This window comes from Bos javanicus, chromosome 22 (assembly GCF_032452875.1).
Source record: "Bos javanicus breed banteng chromosome 22, ARS-OSU_banteng_1.0, whole genome shotgun sequence".
NCBI lineage: Eukaryota > Metazoa > Chordata > Mammalia > Artiodactyla > Bovidae > Bos > Bos javanicus.
Genome location: NC_083889.1, coordinates 39,127,745 through 39,145,739, shown reverse-complemented (window position 1 = coordinate 39,145,739; position 17,995 = coordinate 39,127,745). Strand labels below are relative to the sequence as shown.

Genomic DNA, 17,995 nt, shown 5'->3' with positions numbered 1-17,995 from the left:
TTCCGTATCGGTGTTAGTCTCTAGTGTTCTATGGAGTTGAGAAAGAATACAAAATCCTTTCAATGCGAACTCCTATAGCCCAGGTGGTTTGGGGATTACATATAATTAAAGCAACACTTCTCAGGGTGATCACAGTGCATCTTTTTAAATGCTAGAGCCAAGCCTCCAGCGCTCTGCTTATCTAAGTATTAAGAGGAAATGAAACGTCAGACCTAGTGTATCGCAGTCACTTGCCCACTGCTACCCCACCCCACCCCACCCCAGCCGCCCGTATCTGAGCTGCCCTCGTGTGAATCCACCCCCTGTATTGTGAATCAAAGTGTCTTTCCAGAGAGGAGAGACATGCATGGAGAAAATACCAAGCCCCAGACCAGTCGCACAGCACCAGTTTCAGAGAAATTTGTGGCAGAACTGAGGTTCAAACGGTACCCAACCTGTTCCTGCCAAATTGTGTTTATCCCAGCGGTGTTTTAAGCCATCCTGTTTGCCAGGGGAGCTTGTCAAAGGTGGGAGGCTCATCAGAAGCTGTTACTGGGTCGGTGGTATCCTTATGTTCTGATCACACTGTGGGTGATAACAGATTTCTAGTATCTTAAAGACAGCTTTTTAAGAGCAGAATTTCCCTTTTTGCATTTCTTACCTCAGTTTTGAAAAACCTTAAGAAGCCCAGTAATCTTTGTGGGTAAACCCTTCTCTTTGGAGCATGCCCCCAGCGAGGTCCAGTGGTGGGGTTGGTCTGTGCGAAATGGGAGGGAGGGGTGGCCGATTGAAAGTACTGTCTTCTACACCTGTTCTCTTCTGTTTTTTGTCCATTTAGAGGGTGTAACAAAATAAAGTCCAAGGGCTTTCCCAGACGTTTCCGTGAAGTGCCTTCTTCTGGGGAGAGAGGAGAGAAGGGGAGCAGGTGAGGGGCAGTCAAGCTGAAGGTGGGGAGGGGGTCTCTTTGGCCGGGACTGGCTTGCCGGATTTTTGTTCTGTTGCCATGGGGAGTCAAGCCCTCCGGACAACACAGCGCTGAAACTCACCTGTTGTACCCCAGCTCCCAAAAGGATGGCTTGCAAACATCAGTGTGGCTGGCGGGTAGCTGGTAGCAATGCCAGTATGTCCCCTGTGTGCTTGCTGTGCTTGATTTTGCCATTGGAGGGGGATGTTTTTAATTTCTAGGATGGGGATATTTTATGTTTATGTGTTTGTATGTCTGCTGCATCCCTTTTCTTTCTGAAATTTCAGATGTTTGCATGTTTGAGAGCTTTAAAAACACTTAATGCATGCATTTAGCCTTGTGAGTGAAAGGTATCTTGTAGAAACCTAAATTTGTCAATGAGTTAAAGAAGAAGGGCTGGAAGAAAAGAGAGAAATAAATGGGATTACAGCATTTTTTTTCCATAAGAAGGCTAAAATTCAAATAAATACAAGAGTTTTTGATGGCTTGAATACTTGAAAAAATTATTGTCCTGGAGAGATTTATAATAAACCTTTAGAAGTCAGGATTATATAATCTTAATCACCACACCTAAGCCCTTAATACTTTCTGTAAGGCTTATCTAGGCAAACTCTACTTAAGATGGTAATTAATGCTTTAATATTAAATGGCCTCTTAGAGTAATTCACTAATCAATGTTCCGTTGTGAGTAGCCCCTTGTTCCTTTTCAACAAACCAGTTTATTGAATTGATATTCAACTTTTTTCATGAACTTATTTATCTCCATTGGTTGTGGGTAAAAGAGATGATGAGATGAAATTGTAGCTGATGCACCCACTATAATCGGGGATAGCTGTGAGACCTAAGAAGGTATAGTATAAGAATTGTGGAAGATTAATGAGAAATTCTGTGATATATCTTCTTTTAAGCTGAACGGTGCAATTTTGGGCTTTTAGAGAAAGGCAGTAACTGCTAACTGGTAATGCAATGATTCTTTCTATCATCTCTTTTTCCTTATTGAAGTCTTTAATTTTGAATCCCATTTTCAACACTTCAAGAGTAAAAATTGAAATAGAAACCCCTCTGTATAAGTTTTAGATTCAAAGATCTAGTCTTAAGAGAAAGACCTTGGACCTCACTTAAATGACCAACTTTCATGCCCAGTTCATTATAAATATAATGTAGTTTTGACTCTTGACACTTGAAAAAGCTGTCATTACCTTGTGGATGGCACAAAGGTAAATGCCCATCCGGTTTCTAAGTCCTTTCCAGACACAGTCCCACAGCCAGGTGTGGACTGTTTCTAGCTCTGATTTTTGTACGTGGCCCTGAATGAGGAAGTGGGCTCGTTAGCGAGGCTGTGTTTTGTTATAAAGCGTTCAGTCCCTCTGGTATCTTCTCTACCTCTGAGTGCCAGAAGCTTGGGGGAAGAATAGTTTTATGTAGGTCTACAAGTTTCCCGAGGACTATCTTGGGAAACTGCAAGTATTTATAGAATTCACCTACTTGTGAATCATAGTTTTGACTTTACTGTTTTTTTTAATAGTGTAGCAGCTAAGACAGACCTTGGCTCAGGGAGTCGTAGCTTCTAACTGCGGCTCTGCTTCTTTGTGACTCTATGACCTTGAGTTACTTACCTAAGCTCTCTGAGCCTCAATGGACTCCTCCAGAAAATGGGTCTGTGATGGTTCCTTGTAGTGGAGTTGTTGTGAGGAGTAAATGTAATATGTATAAAATGCTGACTGTGTGAGATCTATTATACCATTAGAAGACGAGATCAAGGCTCTGAGTTCTTTGTTAGGGCCACGCTGCTCAGGCGACCCAGTGGGGACAGCCCCCTCTTGTGTTCTGAGTCCTGAGCGATGACCCTTCTCACACCCCCACGTGCTGTGCTGACCACTCCCCGGTGAAGACCTGGGCCCCGTACTGACCTGATCTGCATGTCTCTGCTCTTCCTCCTTCTGGCCGCCCCACCGTACTCTCTCTCTCCCAGGCTGCTGCAAGAAGCTGCCCTTCCATTGGCCCCTCTGGCTCCCACCTTGTCTCCTTTGATAACCTCACTGGCCTTAACACTCCCCCTCCTCCTTTGTGGTGAGAGGGCCCCAGGCAGTCCCAGAGTGGACACGATCACCAATGCAGGACCAAGGCTGTAAGAAGTCATTGCTGATGATACCCTCCAGAAAGGAGAAGAAAAAGCAGTAAAAATCAGATCCAAGTATTTACTTTTTCAAACAAGTTGTAGGTTTAAATTTGGAATAGGTAATAATTGACATGGTTCAGAAAGCAAAACGTATAAAATTATATTTACCCTGAGATTGCTGTCTCTTCACCCAAACACCCACCTGCTTCCTGCCCCATTGTAGACAGGTAAACATTCAGTACAGTTCAGTTTTGTTGCTCAGTCGTGTCCGAATCTTTGTGACCCCATGGGCTGCAGCACTCCAGGCTTCCCTGACCATCACCAACTCCCGAAGCTTGCTTGAACTCATGTCCATCGAGTCAGTGATGCCATCCAACCATCTCATCCTCTGTCGTCCCCTTCTCCTCCTGCCTTCAACCTTTCCCAGCATCAGGGTCTTTTCCAATGAGTCAGTTCTTCACATCAGGTGGCCAAGGTAGTGGTGGAAAAGCCATAGCTTTGACTACATGGACCTTTGTCAGTAAAGTAATGTCTCTGCTTTTTAATATGCTGTCTAGATTGGTCATAGCTTTTCTTCCAAGGAACAAGTGTCTTTTAATTTCATGGTTGTAGTCACCATCTGCAGACATTTTCAAACCCAGGAAAATAGTCTCTCACTGTTTCCATTGTTTCCCCATCTATTTGCCATGAAGTGACCTTAGTTTTCAGCGTTTTCATCTCCTTTTTCACTTTCATCAAGAGGCTCTTTAGATCCTCTTCACTTTCTGCTATAAGGGTGGTATCATCTGCATATCTGAGGTTATTGATACTTCTCCTGGCAATGTTGATTCCAGCTTCTGCTTCATTCAGCCCAGCATTTCACATGATGTACTCTGTGTATAAGTTAAATAAGCAGGGTGACAATATATAGCTTTCACATATTTCTTTCCCAGTTTAGAATGAGTCCATTGTTGCATGTGTGGTTCTAACTGTTGCTTCTTGACCTGCGTACAGATTTCTCGGGAGGCAGGTGAGGTAGTCTAGTATTCCTATCTCTTGAAGAATTTCCCACAGTTTGCTGTGATCCACATAGTCAAAGGCTTTGGCGTAGTCAATAAAGCAGTAGATGTTTATTTGGAACTCTCTTGCTTTTTCTGTGATCCAACAGATGTTGGCAATTTGATCTCTGGTTCCTCTGCCTTTTCTAAATCCAGATTGAACATCTGGAAGTTCATGGTTCACGTATTGATGAAGCCTGGCTTGGGGAATTTTGAGCGTTACTTTGCTAGCGTGTGAGATGAGTGCAGTTGTGCAGTAGTTTGAACATTAGTTTGTGCAGTAGTTTGGCACTGCCTTTCTTTGGGATTGGAGTGAAAACTGACCTTTTCCAGTCCTGTGGCCACTGCTGAGTTTTCCAAATTTGCTGGCATATTGAGTGCAGCACTTTAACAGCACCATCTCTTAGGGCTTGAAATAGTTCAACTGGAATTCCATCACCTCCACTAGCTTTGTTCGTTACGGTGCTTCCTAAGGCCCACTTGACTTCGCATTCCAGGATGCCTGGCTCTAAGTGAGTGATCACACCATCATGGTTATATGGGTCATTAAGATCTTTTTTGTACAGTTCTTCTGTGTATTCTTGCCACCTCTTGTTAATATCTTCTGCTTCTGTTAGGTCCATACCATTTGTGTCCTTTATTGTGCCCATCTTTGCATGACATGTTCCCTTGGTATCTCTGATTTTCTTGAAGAGCTCTCTAGTCTTTCCCATTCTATTGTTTTCCTCTATTCTTTGCATTGATCACTGAAGAAGGCTTTCTTATCTCTCCTTGCTATTCTTTGGAACACTGCTTTCAGATGGGTATATCTTTCATTTTCTCCTTTGCCTTTAGCGTCTCTTCTTTTCTCAGCTATTTGTAAGGCCATCTCAGACAATTACTTTGCCTTTTTGCATTCCTTTTTTCCTGGGGATGGTCTTGATCACTGCCTCCTGTATAATGTCACGAAGCTCCGTCCATAGTTCTTCAGGTACTGTCTATCAGATCTAATCCCTTGAATCTATTTGTCACTTCTACTGTATAATCATAAGGGATTTGATTTAGATCATACTTGAATGGTCTAGTGGTTGCCTACTTTCTTCAATTTAAGTCTGAATTTGGCAATAAGGAGTTCATGATCTGAGCCACAGTCAGGTCCCAGCCTTGTTTTTGCTGACTGTATAGAGCTTCTCCATCTTTGGCTACAAAGAATATAATCAGTCTGATTTGGGTATTGACCATCTGGTGATAACCATGTGTAGAGTCTTCTCTTGTGTTATTGGAAGAGTGTGTTTGCTATGACCAGTGCATCCTCTTGGCAAAACTCTGTTAGCTTTTGCCCTGCTTCATTTTGTACTCTAAGGCCAAACTTGACCATTAATCCAGGTATCTCTTGACATCTTACTTTTGCATTCCAGTCCCCTATGATGAAAGGACCTTTTTGGGGCGTTAGTTCTGTAAGGTCTTGTAGGTCATCATAGAACCGTTCAGCTTCTTTGGCATTTTTGATTGGGGCATAGACTTGGATTACTGTGATATTGAATGGTTGCCTTGGAAATAAACAAATCATTTTGTCATTTTTGAGATTGCATCCAAGTACTGCATTTTGGACTCTTCTGTTGACTTTGAGGGCTACTCTGTTTCTTCTAAGGGATTCCTACCCTCAGTAGTTGGATATAATGGTCATATGAATTAAACTCCCCCATTCCAGTCCATTTTAGTTCTTTGATTCCTATAATGTCGATGTTCACTCTTGCCCTCTTCTGTTTGACCACTTCCAATTTACCTTGATTCATGGACCTAATATTCCAGGTTCCTATGCAGTATTGCTCTTTACAGCATTGGACTTTACTTCCATCACCTGTCGCATCCATAACTGCGTGTTGATTTTGTTTTGGCTCCGTCTCTCCATTCTTTCTGGAGTTATTTCTCCACTCTTCTCCAGTATCATGTTGGACACCAACTGACCTGGTGAGTTCATCTTTCAGTGTCCTATCTTTTTGCCTTTTCATACTGTTCATGGTTATCATTCGTACTAGTTAATTGTCTGCTCACAGAGATGGTTATGTGTGTGTGTCTGTGTGTGTGTCTGTGTGTTTCTGTGTGTGTGGCTATATATGAATTTATTCAGTATATTCCTTTATCTCGTTTTACAGAGCAGTATACTACATATGCTATCAGAAACCTTTGTTTCACATAACATGATTTTTTTCCCTATGCATATGTAGTTCTCATTCTTTTTTACAGAAGCACAATTTTTTTTTTTTTTTGGGTATAGTTGTGTTGTGATTTATTGCACCGTTCCCCTGTGGCTGTCATTTTGGCTGCTTCCAAGTCTTATTATGACTGACAGTAATGTGGTGAATAACTTAATATGTTCTTTTGGAAGTTGATAGGCCTATTTCTAGTATAAATTCAAGAAATGGGCTGTATTCTGAGCTGCATGCATTCGTAACTCTGATAGTGCCTGTTTGCCCTCCCCAGGGGACACCAAGGTGGGCTTCTGCCAGCAATGCGTGATCCTGCCCGTTTACCTACAGCTTCTCCAGCACAGTGTGTTGTCAGATTTTGGTATTTTTGCTAACTTCACAGGTGAAAAGGAAAAACGTGTCTTAGTGTATTTTATAAGTGAGGTTACATATCTTTCCTATGGCTCTGCCACTTGTATTTCTTTTACTATAAGTTGTTGATCTTTTGCTCATTCTTTCTTTGCATTGTTTGTCTTTTTCTAATCAAGAGAGAGCTCTTGTCAGCAGTACAGGTTGCAAATAGATTTTCCTAGTCTGTACATTGCCTTTTGGAGAAGGCAATGGCACCCCACTCCAGTACTCTTGCCTGGAAAATCCCATGGACAGAGGAGCCTGGTGGGCTGCAGTCCACGGGGTTGCACAGAGTCAGACACAACTGAGCGACTTCACTTTCACTTTTCCCTTTCTTGCCTGGAGAATCCCAGGGATGCGGGAGCCTGGTGGGCTGCCGTCTATGGGGGTCGCACAGAGTCGGACATGACTGAAGCAACTTAGCAGCACATTGCCTTTTAACTGTGTTTATGCTGCTTCTTTGATGTTGATATAATCAGATTTATCCATAAAGTCTTTTTTTGGTTTCTGAGTTTTCAATTCTCATTAGAAAGTCTTTCCCCCAACCGAGGTTACTTTTTTTTTTTTTAAGGTACTTTTATGGCTTCAAATGTTAATGTGAAATTCTTAAATCACTTGGAATGAAACCTGACTGATAGTGTGATGTCTGAATCGTTTTTTTCCCCCAGATGGTCCCAAATATTTTAAAAGTACTACAATCTGGGGCTGTTTAGTGGAGAGGCACATAACACCTCAGTCGATCCTTAAAATAGCTCTTACAGCAAAAACCTGACGGACTTAGTTCAGTCACTATGTTCATGAAATAAGTACTTGGCAAAGGTTTTTACCGGGCCGCTTTATGATACAGATACTCAGTCATACGTGCAGTAAATGAAATGTGAATCTGCATTTACTAGCTCCTGCCTGAAATAAGTTGGACTGTCCTGTCCCCATTAACCCTTCCAGTCAGTAGGATGTTGTGTCAGCTCTTGCAACAGTGGGCAAGATAAGGTGAAGAGTTCCTGAAGCCTCAGTTCAGAAATTGAGAACATCCAGAACCGGGGCACTAACTGAACAGGAGTGGACTTGAGGCCCTCTTTATAAGTTAACAGCCAGGAGTGTGGCAAGGACTGTCTGGCGCTCACTGTCTTAAAACCAGCTGGAATATACACATTGCCCTGTTCAGAGTCTGGTCTTGTCAAAATATGGTTCATGAAATTACCTTTTCCTCTCATATCACCCAGAAAGCATTATTAGTACTTGAGGGTGTCTGCAGGGGTCTCCGGGCAAACTTAATGTCTAGCCTGGAAGTTTGCTCCTGCTTCTCTGCACATTATTTGTTAATTTTCTCCCACTTTCCTAAGATGTTAATTGCAGGCAGTTTGTGTCCTCCAATAAAATTCTCACTGTAGAAATCAGAGTCTTGTCCCTTCCAGCTGTAACCAGGGTTGGATGGGACATCTCTCCTATCCACGTGAGATCCAAACTATCTCCAAACATTTTCTCCGTATTTGATATGTTTGCTCTGTCACCCCGCCCACCCATCATTTCCAAAACAATTTTGTTCGCTTTTCTCTTCCTTTCTCCCATCATCTCCTCCTCACAGCAGACAAGCCCCACTGATCCAGGGTATGACAGTCATCTGTCCTAGGATGCCTGGGAGCACCCTCATGTGAATTAAGCCATTAGATTATGCCCACAAGGATATTAGTATTTGTCAGATCTCAACGTCCCTTTGAAGGTTTAAAGAATATGCAAATAAGAAGCACAGGTCTGAATTCCTTTTTACTAGAAGATGCCTTCCTGAAGAGATACTCTGAGTATAAACCGAGTTTTCCAGAGTGCTTTCAGATGCAATAAAGGGAACTTAACGTGAGTGAGTGGTTGCGCAGGAAAGCGTCTCAGCTGAGAACTGACACGGAACTGCTTTCCAAGCGGGACCCCTGCATTATTTCTAGCAGACCCTCCTCTTGGAGGAAAAAGCCCATCGACTCCCACAGCCCTTCCCTTCTATTGTTGTCTTTGTCAGTTCGATTTCTTGAGTTGTTTTGCCATAATAAATCAATCCTTGTCTTTTTAACATAGCCCTCAATCATCTTCCTCGAAGGCACATGCCTCTGTTCCCACTTTCTATTTATAAGTGGCTCTTATTCATACACGGTTTACTACAGCACTTCCATTTACAAAAGTACATATTAACATGATTTCTGTGCTTGACAGCACGAGAATGAATGAGAGTATTAGCAAGCATGCACCGTGACGTTAGGTGAGGACAGTATACGTATCGGTTAAGATTACTTAATTAATATTCAACAGCAGCTCAGCCACATGCCTGTTCTAGCCTCCAATTAGCATTTTGAGCTGCACACCATGGACAAACTCCTTGTCACTCCAGTGTGATTACAGAGCATTGAACTGAATTTGAAGACAGTGACTTGGTTCCTAATCCCTGTGTATCAGTATTTGGTAGTTTCATAATCCCGGGCTTCCCTGATAGCTCAGTTGGTAAAGAATCCGCCTGCAATGCAGGAGACCCTGGTTCAATTCCTGGGTCAGGAAGATGCCCTGGAGAAGGGATAGGCTACCCACTCCAGTTTTCTGGCCTTGAGAATTCCATGGACTGTATAGTCCATGGGGTCGCAAAGAGTCAGACACGACTGAGTGGCTTCCACTTTCACTTCCATAATCCCCGGTTTTCATGGAGTCTGCATGTTGTCCTGTGGCCCTACTGGCACCCATGCCCCATCAGTTACAGTGATGCTGAGGGAAGTGTTACCATAAGCCGAGGGCCCTGGATGAGAGCAGGGTCTCATCTCAAGCTCGCCAGAGATGTCCAGTTTGACCCAGGTGTCTAGAGGCTTCAGAAAGTCTCCTATAAGCAGATACAGATGCCTGCCATCAGCAGCAGTGGGCAGTGGAGTTCCGGACAGCTACGAGATAGAGTCTTCCTGGACTGGAGGTCAGCACTTAGCTTTTGAAAAGTATCTTGCGTCTAAATTATTCTCAGCTTCCTGTTAGAGGGGCAGAAAGAGATCTGAGTAAGGAAATTGTGAAGACGTGTCAGAGGCTTATCTGAGCAGGTACCCGGGAAAACAGGAGGAGCAGAAAGGAAAGCCTTTCTGCAGAAGACTGGTCCTTCTGGGTGATTCTTGCAAAGAAATGAGAGGCCAGGAGGGAGAACCTGGAGGGTTCCTGCTTACCTCTGTGGTTGGCTACATTTTGTTTGAATAGGAAGCCTCTGTAACTTGAGTCTGTTTATTAACAGTGGGCACCACCAGAGCAGCTGGGGGTGTGGGTGGGGTGGGGGTGGGGTTTCATTTGTCAAGAGGGCCAATTAAACACCCCAGTCTGTCCTGTGCTGGCAGCATGCACGTTCCCATGGGGAGCTCTGGGGACTGGCGTTGATGACTTTCGCATCTCAGTCCGTATCTGCTGCATCTTGACTGGAAGATGTCCTTGGTACATAGGCTGTGCTGTCTCAAGAGTAGGATTTTTGATTTCTGAAAAAGTCTCTCTGCAAAGTATCTGCCTGACTTGAAAGAAAGGAAAATTGTTTTCAGAAATTTCAGTCTGACACCCATTGTTCGTGACTGTAAGCTGAAAACACCTGTGGGTTTTTAAAAGCCCGGCTGATCCATACATACATACCCAGTCCTGCCATGAGGCCTTCAGACCCTGGATGGGTTCTGGGCCCCAGGCAGTGGGGTGTGCTCTTGAAACCAGGGAGCTTCTAGCCAGGATCCATGTGCATCTGATCACATGGAGAGGAATGTAGGGCACCATCCTCTTCACTTCTAGTCAAAGCTTGCTTATACATCTTAAAACACAGGAGCCCATGTTGGTTTTCTCAGAAGGGATGAATGAATGGAGAGTAACACAGAAAGCCTGTTTCCACTTAGCTACTTAGAGCTTCCTGTAAGATGCACATAGCGGACCACCTTTGGTCAAGGAATGGAGGCAGCTGGCTCGTATTCAGGGACTGTGTTGTATGAGATGTGCATATCTTTCCGTGCCAGACTTCAAGGTGAGAGATGCTTACTCTCTGAGAGGCTCAGGGAAAGTGGGACCCACAGACTCACCTCTCCCATTTCGTTTTCATTCTGATCCAGCTCCCACTTGAGTTGAACTGAGGAAAAGTCTCTCCTGCCAACTTGGAATGCCTCTTCATTGCATCCATCTGGGAGCACTCAGTGAACGTGTGGTGGGACTCTTTATTGCGGTACCTGCTTCCTAGGGGTGGGTTTTAGAAAGCCCTCTCACTCGATTGGTTTTCATTGTTCAAGTGGCAGGATGCTTGGAATTGAGGCCATCAGAACATCATGGACTACTTGACAGTCAAGTTCGTATCTATAACTGGAATTCCTTCATGGAAACTAAAATTTATTTTGCTGGCAGACAAGCAGAGCCATAAAGCCCCAAAGGTGGCTTAAAAGGTAGCTGTCGGAGGAACAACTTCCATTTGAGAAATCTAACTTTTTTCTGTGCTCTGAAACTTTTTTCCATACAGTGGCAACACGCTTGGTCTCCTTTAGAGAATTCCATCCTATGTCTGGGAACTTCGGTTGTCACAGGAACCAAGCAGAAGACTCCATGGTTTTGTTCAAGCTCTGTGCAATACAGTTTTTCTTTCTGTGTTTGAGATGAGTTATGTTAACATCATTGAATTCTTAATCCTATTTCATTTTCTCATACAGGACCCTTTAAATTCTAGGCATTTCTAGACCCTTTAAAAAACTGGGCATTTTTAAGGCGCCCGCCACCCAGGATTGTTTTATTTCTTCAGGGCTTTCTTAGGGCCTAGAGACTCTCGGGAACCGTTTTTTCTCGCGGTGGTCCTTCACTAGAGACAATCACACCCGAATTTGGGGATAATTTTTGCAGAAGACACATATCCATGTACCCACCCTGGGCCTGCCCAGCTAGAATCACCAGGAATGGGGCTCATCCAACAAGGGATTTTAAAAGCTGCCCAAGGCAAAGAGCTACATGCTGCCAAGTAATAACCACTACTTGATTGAAACTTCAGTGGGGAGTGTTCTTGTGTGTGTGAGAAAGAGATAGAGAGAGGGGCTGACTGACTTCAGGACCCTCCAAAACTAAGGTGAACTTTAAAAATTCCTGAATTGAATGTAAAATAGATAGCCAACAGGAATTTGCTATATGGCTCAGGAAACTCAAACAGGGGCTCTGTATCAATCTAGAGGTGTGGAATGGGGCAGGAGATGGGAGGGAGGTTCAAAAGGGAAGAGATGTATGTATACCTATGGCTGATTCATGTTGAGGTTTGATAGAAAACAGCAAAATTCTATAAAGCAATTATCCTTCAATAAAAAAATAAATTACAAAAGAAAAAAAATAGTAGTAAAAAGTAAGTTTAAACCAAGTAATTTTATTTGCCTTTTTTGTTTTTGCTCTTACTAATTTGAGTTGTGAAGTGAGCCTTTTCTCCTCTTCTTTTGCTTAGCTGGTTTCACATCTGAAAATGACTTAGCTAGTTCAGCATGGGAGTAAATACTATATTTGTAATCTTAAAGAAATAAAGAGATTATTAGGGGAAAAACAGATTCCTAAATTGGGAAGCACAGAGTGTCAGGAAAATACTTGCTGAAAGGTAGATAAGGGGAAGTAAAAGATAACTAATTTAGATCATTACTGAGGCAGTCAGGGTTAGTGGGGAAAAAAAAAAGATCTGTTTTCAGATTCTTAAAGCAGACATGATGGGAGGGGCAGAGAAAAAGGAAAGAAAGAAAAGGGGGAAGAGGTGAATAAAAAATTTATGGTGAGTATCCAGGAGACTGTAATTTGTAGTTAAACTTAATTTTTTTTTTTCCATTCCAAACACAATTGACTATTTCCCTGTTCGAGGTACTGGCATAAACAAATGCTCAGTGTGAAGAAATAATGTTATAGGATGGCTCTTGATCCAAACAATCTGTTTCCTTCAAGGAGAGATGTTAGAGTCAGTAACTTGAAGGAGAATTGAACCTAAATAGAACTTTGAAATTGCATGCTTGGCGACACTGAGGCATTTTCAGAAATTTTGTCTCCGTTTTCCTGAGCTCAGAATTAGAGACAATACTGCCTCTTGGAACACATCACAGTTTAGATATTTAGAGGTATTAAAACTCACACTTTCTTTTCATCTTCTCCAAAATCTCTTGCCTTTACTTTTTTAATTCCTGGATACTACTGAAGGTTTAAAGAAAAAAAGAAGCAAAAAAACCCAAAAAACATCTCATGAGACTTCTCTGAGATGAGCAAGTCAAATAAAATGTCGTGTGGTAATGACTCTGAACCGGCCACTTTTCTTACGTATTAAACCCACAGTGTAGAATTTGTACCCAGAGAAGATTCATCTCCATGTGGTCAATGGTAGTGGAAAGGAGGCCACAACCCAGCAAAATTATCAGTCTCTTGACCAAAGTAGACTCCCCCATCAACAGTTATTCAAGAAATAAGAAGTTAAACATCGAACAGTGTAGTGTACCCATAAAGTGGAGAAGTAAGCAGACTGAGGATGTCAGTTCATGTTTGTTATCAAGGAGATATGTATAATATGATCTCCTTTTGTTAAAAGGACACTGTCTGCCTGTCGGTATGTGGATGAGATTACAACAGTAGCCCCTGATGGCTCTCCTTGCTCCGTTCTTGCTGCTCTGTACTCCATTCATCATGTAGCAGCCAGAGCACGCGCTTTGAAGGGGATGAGTCCCAGTCTGTGGATTAAAGCCCTCTGTTGGCTTTTCACTGCTCACAGATGCTAACAAAGTTTATGGCCTTGGATCTGGCATGCCCCGCCTCTTGCCCACCTCTCCGGGTCTCCTCCTTTCCCTGCTCATAGGTCTGCCTTCCTTTTGGTTCCTGCGGTGGATAAGCTCACTCTGTGCTAAGGCTCTTTAAGCAGCTCCTGGATCTGCCTGGAGTGGTCTCCCCTGCACTTCCCATGACCCTTCCTCCTTAATCACAGCTCAGCTCTGAGGCCACCTCCTCAGGGAGGACCCCTCCCTCACCTCCCCCGTCAGTTATCACCACCTCATTCTGTTGTATTTTGTTCACAGCTCTTGACGCTTTGAAACTGTTTGTTTACTTGTTTGTGGTTGATTTCCCCGAAAGAACATAAGCACCACGAGGGCGAGACCTTGTCTGTCTTTTGTTTATTGTTCTGCTCCCAGTCTGTCATTGTCAGTGATCACAGAACAGTCCCTAGATGAGGAAAAGTGTGCAATGACACACCCCAACATAGCAGTAGTGACGATCACTAAGAGAAAGATGAGGGTAACTTGGATTTTTTTTCTCCTTTTTTTTCATTTATATCAGTAGTTCCTAATTTTTAATTACTCAAATGCTTAGCCAGGCTTAAGGAGGTGTTTTTAAAGCTCCCAGAAAGAGAATGTGTTCTCTGCATGCGCCATGCTAAGCAGTGGGTGCCGAATAAATGCTCACTGGGTCCACTGAAACCTTTTCTCCGAGGGAAGGCGTTTGCCACCGAGTTCTGTAGTTGGGTGCCCACCCGAGTCCGTGTGACCTGCCTCAGGGTGCGGATGTAGCGACCTCGGTCCCCGAGTTTCTGACCTTCATCCCCAGGGTGTGCTCTTCGCTGGCAATCCCAGAGTCCTTTGCTGCAGGGAAAATCCATTATGAACAGCCACACTCGGAGCATGTGATATGCTTCAGTCCATGCTGCTTTTTCCAAAGAGGATACGGAGCCTCTGGCCTCACGTGTTACTGAGGGTCTGGGTGAACTGTCTGCCTATTGTCTTCCAGGAAAAGAACCTGCCGTGTCAGTTTGTGCTTTCCAAGTCGTTTGATATTAACAGTTACTTGGCCAATGCTGATTGTTTTGACTAATACTTTATATTTTAGAAATCTTATCAGGTAGCGTAATTATGGTCTTAGAATAGTTAATTCTTTGTTGTGTGGTATCTTTTTTGCACTTTTTTTCCCCCCTTTTGTGCATAGTTCAAATCTGAGCTGGTAACCTGGGCCATTCGTTTCACTATCACACAGTACTTTTTTGGGCTACTAAATACTTCAGTGGTCCAGTATCTTAAGAAAAAGAGATACTCCTCAGCTATGACAGTGGGTGGCTACAGGTGTAGCTGGTTGGCAAAGTCTCCATCCTCCGTGTTTTAACTCTAAGGTTACATTCTGGAAATCTGTGTAAATTGGGGACAGGGACATGGGAGGTGGCAGGGATGAAGAAATAGAAAATTTGATGACCTTGGAAACAGAAAGAAACTATTACGTCAAATCACAAAAATCATAGGTTTTTTTTTTCACGTGAATCCGCTTCCTTTCACATGCAGTAGAAGATCCTGTCACCACCGTAGCCCTAAAATACTTGTACGTTTCATGTCCTTGTAGCTTAAGTCAGACTGACTGTTCCTTCCAAATTTAGGGGTAGGCAGCTAGACGGTGAGCGGTAAAAACGTGTTCTATTATTTATACTACAAATGCCAGGCAGTTCATAGGAAAAAACCATTGTTCGGTGCTCTGCGAGAGCAGTCCCGTGAGATGTGTGCCAGGAAAGGAAGTGATTTATGTTCCGGAGCCCCTCATGGCAGGGAGCAGCCCTCCAGACTGCTCCATGGCTGTGCCTGGGCGTGCAGTTGGTTAGAACTACTTCCTGTCTGAACACAGGCGCCGCTGAAAGGAAAACATTTCCCACTGGGACGTGTGATCCTTCTTGATTGTGCGTAGTTATAACAGCTCCGTGCAAACCTACAGTCCCAATAATCTGCAGAACTCAGAGGCTTCCTCACTCCCACCAAGATCTCCTGTACTCTCTGAGATTCCCTGGTGTTTGCTCTTCCCCCAAAACCCCTCTGCTTTGGCTTTGTAGAAACATGAGACACCCAACAGAATCATTGCAAGAGTACTTGCGATCAGGGGAGCCAAGACAACTTCTAAGAAAAGTTGACTTACTCCATTGGTAGGGATACCCATAGCCTACCCCCGAAAAAGTGAAGCTCTAATTAATTGGGTGTACACAGGGCTCTTGGGAGACGCCAGAGGAGTGGCCTGGGTCCCCGGGACCCCAAGCACCAGAAGGCTGCCGCCTGCTTGTCTCAAAGACCCAGCAGTGGGGCCAGCTATTGTGAAGCCCCTCTGCCAGATGAACAGGGACCCGTCTCTGGTCACAATAGCCATTCACGCTGAGCAGCCTCATTAAATATTCAGCCGGTGCTTCCGGCAGCTCATTAGGGCCGCAATGAGCAGTGACGTGGCTGCGGGAACACCGAGGGCCGGCCGGCGGCAGCAGGCAGAAGCTGAGCGAGCCGCCGATGGCTTTTCTGCTCCCTGGCTGTCCAGTGATGACCAGTGTCTGCTCCCTGCTTTGTCTCAAGTCCAGGTAAAAATCAAACAGAACCCCTGACATACAGACGACACTCGACAGCATTGGGTGCTGGTCTCGGACGTTATCTGGCTAGGGTGCTTGCCCCTGGAAGCCCTCTGACCCCCTTCAAGAGCTGTCTGGGGCTCGGGGTGGGGGTCTCTGCTGAGCGCTAACAATGAGGTGCTGTTGTGTGCTTGGGCCATTCGATGACTGCATTTGGGAGGGTTCGAGGTACGGTTTGAACTTGGTGCTGAGAGTTGAGAATAGCGAATAATTCTTCCTCTGGAGCAGGTTGAATTGGGGAAGATTGTGAGCTAATCCTTGCAGTTCATACAGCAAGTTTCCTCAGTTCATGCCAACTTTTCATGTGTCTGAGTGGCTTGTAACTAAGTTGTGTCCCTTTTATCTCTCAGGATGGGTATAGTGTAATAAAAAGTGGATATTCTTCAGCGACGGGGGGTCCTTCCAATCGGCTGGACATTGTCCTCCTGTATCTTGTTCCTTTCCCGTGGGTGTGTACTCGGTGCTGGCTGAGATAGAAAGCGGGGAGAGTCTGAAAGAAGAATTGAAAGATGGTGAACTCAGACAAAGTGTATTTCTCTTCTCACTGTTTGTTTGTCTCTTTCCTGCACAGAAAATGTTTTCAGACAGCTCATTTCTATGTGGAAGATAGCAGTTCACCTCGGGTGGTCCCCAATGAAAGTATTCCAATCATTCCTATTCCGGGTAAGTAAGACACGACTCCTGTTTCCAGTGGGCTAATTGTTTTTCTTTTTTGTTCTCAGTGTTATGTGACAGCCATGACAAAATATTATTTTTATAGTCTTTTCAAGCTCACCCAGTCTAAGAGAGCCTTAACTAAGGGTAATTTAATGAAATCTTTGCTCCTTTACATCTCTTCCATGTAATGAAATCATCTTTCAGAGAACAGATGACTATGAGTTCACATAATGTAGAATCTCTTGAAGAAAGGGAAGAAAGAGTAGAAAAAAAGGGGAAAACATACTTATGTACTTGCAGTCTCTTGGACTCAATTTTGTTATGACAGGCAATGTGTGCTTGCTTTAAAAAAAATTGAAATACTGTTACATATATATTTTAAAGTTTTATCCTAAGATTCCTTACTCTGAAAATAATTACATGATGGTTGAAAGTTTTCGTACTTAGGCTCTTTGTATGGGGTCTAGAGAGATGTTTTTGGTCTGGTATCTGTTTCATTTGTCCTTGATACAAGTAGGAAATGCTCAGGTGCTGTTGGGGTAGGGATTGGTGAAAAGTGTTAGTCACTTGGTCATGTCTGACTCTTACGACCTCATGGCCTATAGCCTGCCAGGCTCCTCTGTCCTTGGAATTCTCCAGGCAAGAATACTGGAGTGGGTAGCCATTCCCTTCTCCAGGGATGTTCCTGACCCAGGGATCAAACCCAGGTCTCTTGCATTGCAGGCAGGACACTAGTAAATCTTGGCTGATGCCACAGATGTGAGAAGTTCATCAGTGGCTTAGCTCTGGTAGATGGTGTGAGTGATTTGAAGGTTGCCCCCATCGTTTTTGGGGTTTCTCTGGTGGCTCAGATGGTAAAGAATCTGCCTGCAATGCGGGGGACTCAAGTTTGATCCCTGGGTCGGGAAGATCCTTGGAAAAGGGAATGGCTACCCAACTCCAATATTCTTGCCTGGAGAATTCCATGGACAGAGGAACCTGGTGGGCTACAGTCCATGGGGTCACAAAGAGTGGGACACAGCTGAGCCACTAACACTCACTTCTTCACTTTTCCATCGTTTTTATTTGGTGTCCCCTTCCTGTTGTGCCAGAATCAAACGTTCTTCCTCTGAGTTGCATTCTGTACTTGGAAACACGTATTTTCAAATATCTTATACATTCATCCTTTTGTATTTTATAATGGAGTAGTATAGCCTATTAACAATGTTGTCACGGTTTCAGGTATGTGATAAAGCAATTCAGCCATACATAATACATGTCTCCATTCTCCCCTAAACCCCC

General features: G+C 43.8%; 1 protein-coding gene across 3 annotated transcripts in view; it reads left to right on the top strand.

Annotated features, from left to right (window-relative positions):
• The window catches only part of PTPRG (protein tyrosine phosphatase receptor type G), a 777,275-nt gene that overhangs the window by 696,566 nt on the left and 62,714 nt on the right, over positions 1 to 17,995 (top strand). For 2 of the 3 annotated variants that reach the window (XM_061396518.1, XM_061396517.1), the window contains exons 14-15: positions 818 to 904; positions 16,629 to 16,720. In XM_061396518.1, the coding sequence (XP_061252502.1) occupies positions 818 to 904; positions 16,629 to 16,720 (179 nt within the window). The remainder of the gene's footprint in view (positions 1 to 817; positions 905 to 16,628; positions 16,721 to 17,995) is intronic. The other variant, XM_061396519.1, reaches the window with a different exon arrangement.